We start from the raw sequence: 3,834 nt of genomic DNA, 5'->3' as shown, positions 1-3,834 counted from the left end.
ATGGAACTTCCAAACGCCGTTTTAGTTGACTGTTGCGTTAGAGTTGCACCTGCTGTGGTTGAGTTGACTGAAAAATATGCATGTCTTGTATTCGCTCCAGGAACACAGCGCATGCGCATGTGAGATTCTGGGGGTTTAGGTTTGCTTCAAACTGGTACAGATTTAAAAATTCCTCGACAGCAGAGTCAAGCAGTGAGGAAGAACAGGTCTGTTGGACAAACCACATAATCATCATTGGAGACATGTGACATGTACATGAGGCTGGCTAATAGATCGATGGATGATATATTTACTGACTGACTGATTCATGTACATGTGAAGGCTATTAAGGCTGTTATTCATTTATTTATATTAAAATTAAATGAAAAAAAAACATGCATCTATTATCATATTGTTTGTATTAATTTACAAATTTAGTCATCCATGCATTCATCCATTCAGTCTTTCATGCATTCATTTGTTCAAAACAACGGCGAAGAGAGTCTATGCACTACAGATTAGCAGATGTAATATATTTATTTCATACCACGACTGTAGGCTGCGAAATAAACCTGTTGACCCATTTAACAACATTTGTAATTAACTGACTGCACAAATACAGTGGAATTCATCTCAAGTTTGAAAATAATCATTAATTTGTTGATTGGCCAACAGTCATGAACAATCAATGCTATGATCAGTTAGTTCATTGTTACAAGGTAACATCATATAAAGACTTAACATAAAAACTGCATAATCAGAAACCTACACCTACAATTAACGTCTTAGTCATCATCCTCATATGATTCTATATCTGAATGGGATTTTCATGGTTAAATAAAAGTTTAGAAAAATATAGCTATAACCATCATTAGCTTCATCGTCATTCACATTCGGTCAAATTCACACGTCATCGTCAAGGCAAAATTACGGCATATAACTCTTTTTTTAAACAAAAATGAACTAACTTTTAAAAAAAACTTGGAATTTACCGAATCAATTTAATAAGAATGAAGCGCATAAGAGAAAAGGAAAAGTAATTCCCCTGCAGGCTGGCAACACCACCGCAACACCACCGCACTCTACTCTCCATTTTAGAGGCGGCGGCTTTAGTCTTCATTCAACACTACCAGTTACTCTATTAATAAAACGTGTTTTGATTTCAAAGATTTGCAATATTAACACTGTTCAGTAATGCTTCAGACTGCACTACCGGATTAAAAGAGAGTCGACAACAGACTAAACGTGTGTGAGCAAAAATTGATCTCCGTGCTATGCCTATCAAAAAAACGTTTCACACAGAATCTGAAAAAGGTGGTGAGCAATGTCCAAAACTACAGCATATTTATACTGAACATGGCCCTCATTTCATAGGAAAGATCCATATACCATTGTATTATAGAAATAACAAATCAGCCATGGTTTTCTTAGTATTTAATATTCAATATGGCCTACATTTTAACACCTGCTGAATATGTTAGCATGAAATGCATTGCTCAATGCAATTCTCTACATATGAAAACTGTAACTTGATAGGCAAACATTTTCCGATTAGTTTTACAACAGAATAATTAAGACTAAACCCCCTGAAAATTGGGGCTTATAAAGGGAAGCGAAAGTCTGAACCATGAAACCCTTCTTCACCACAAAGGGATTTTGATACCTTTACGTAGCGATACTTGTGTCATATAAAATGGGCAACTTCAACAATCTAGGTATCATATCAATCAAGTTTAAGATAATCGGTCGTAATTCATTTATAATAGCTGTTCCATTGAAGTTCTTAGAAAAGAAACATGGCTGTATTGAAATGGTTGAGCATTTGCCTGACTCTGTTCTGCCAAGGCACAGTAGCATCAAAACCTTGCAGGTGGACGCAGTTTAGGTTGGGGAAGCTGAACGATGTGAGCATAGGCCTGCTCTCAGATATGGTGAGGAATTTAAACTGCACCAGTCCGCTATTTGGTGTGCACAAATTGATGCGCAAAATTCGCAATGATATTCAGATTTCTATTTTGCATTATAGCACATTATATTTTTAAGAAATGCTTTCACTTTCTGTACCGCAATGTTTCATTTAAGGTTACTATCACAATATAGTTTACTTCTTGATATTGATATGAATTCTATTTCAGGGTGGACTCTTTCCACTTATGTGTGCAGAAGAAAACGTCGAACAAATGTTTCCAGAGGATCTTTACAAGAACACAGAGGTAGGATACACTTCAGCATTTTGATTGCCTAAAGTACAGTATAATTTAAATACAGTACGGGTAATTGGAAGTTTAAAACCACTTATTTAGACACCCAATGCTTTAAACCCTGTTTTATTTTATCCAGGGTGAGGACGTCTATGTGGTGGCATTGGAGGCTATGCGATATGTGGAACAATTATACAACAACAGTCTGACGTCTGTCACGTGGAACAAAACAAAACTTAACATGTTCCAAAACGTCATATATCGTCAAGTTCAAAACTTAGAGTTATGTGTAAGTATGATCCCTCTTGTGTAGTCTATAGGTTATACGCTGGGTGTACAAAACATTAGCAAGACCTGCTCTTTCCATGACATAGACTGGCCAGCTGAATCCAGGTGAAAGCAATGATCCCTCACTTGTTAGACCAACTTCTTTTGGTGTGGAGGAAGGGGCGGAGACAGGTTAAACATGGATTTTTAAGCCTTGAGACAATTGAGACATGGATTGTGTATGTGTGCCATTCAGAGGGTGAATGGGCAAGAGAAAATATGTCTTTCACGGGAGTATGGTAGTAGGTGCCAGGCGCACCAGTTTGAATGTGTCAAGAACTGTAACGCCGCTGGATTTCTCATGCTCAACATTTTCCCTTCTGTGTGAAGAATGGTCCACCACCCAAATGACATCCAGCCAACATGACACATCTGTGGCAAGTATTGGAGTCAACATGGGCCAGTATCGCTGTGGAACGCGTGCCCTGACGAATTTAGGCTGTTCTGAGGGTAAAACGGTGTGCTCAACTCAATGTTAGGAAGGTGTTCCTAATGTGGTGTACACTCAGTGTATTTTGGGGGCAGACAATCGTGGGCATTGGTATTTCAATAATTTAAACACTTCAAACACACCAAATATGTTTCTAATATTTTCATAACCGTCTCATAAGACATAATTAATGCACTCACCAGCATTGTATATTGTCTCCAGGTCGTAGGTGGTGTTTGGGAATCCTCTGGAGATGGATGGTCGGTTACTCTGAAAACATACTTCAACAAGCTGAACACCGTCTTGAAAGAGAAGGTGGGTCCAATTTCAAATGTCCTCAAATAGAGGCTAAATTAATCTGAGTAAAAGTTCTAAATCACCAGAAATAGGACTCATTTCAATGCCACAACTCACATATGAAACTTGGAATTGCCAAGTGCCGTTTTAATGTCGATGGATGCGTTGGAGCAACAACACCTGCAGTGGTTGAGTTGACTGAAATAAAATGTATATCTTGTACGCTCTCCAGGAACACAGCGCATGCGCCTGGGAGATTGTGCGAAAGGAGATTCGCGAAAACTTGGTGCAGTTCAAGAAATTCATTGACAGCAGAGTCAAGCTGTGAGGAGAACCAAAGAATCATCATTGGAGACGTGACATATTCCTCAGGCTGGCTAACAGATTGATGGCTCATATATATACTGACTGACTGGCCGGCTGCTAGATTGACTGAATGACTGATTTATTTATTTATTTATTTATTTATATTGGTAGACTGATTGATGTGTACACTATGCGTTTATTTATTCGTGTCTTATTTCTAATACAATTAAATAAAAAATACATACAACTAATCTCATATTGTTTTCATTCACTTATATAATTAATTCATGCATT

At 37.7% G+C, this 3,834-nt stretch overlaps 1 protein-coding gene across 1 annotated transcript; it reads left to right on the top strand.

Moving 5' to 3' along the window:
- Positions 1-1,775: 1,775 nt before the first annotated feature.
- Positions 1,776-3,562, top strand: LOC101448042 (IFNb). Its single transcript, NM_001279095.1, is given in 5 exon segments — positions 1,776-1,910; positions 2,115-2,192; positions 2,320-2,469; positions 3,160-3,252; positions 3,467-3,562. Coding segments are annotated over 5 exon segments (552 nt in total).
- Positions 3,563-3,834: the final 272 nt, after the last annotated feature.

This window comes from Salmo salar, chromosome ssa03 (assembly GCF_905237065.1).
Source record: "Salmo salar chromosome ssa03, Ssal_v3.1, whole genome shotgun sequence".
In the NCBI taxonomy this organism is placed as follows: domain Eukaryota; kingdom Metazoa; phylum Chordata; class Actinopteri; order Salmoniformes; family Salmonidae; genus Salmo; species Salmo salar.
This window is presented reverse-complemented; position numbering and strand designations above follow the sequence as displayed.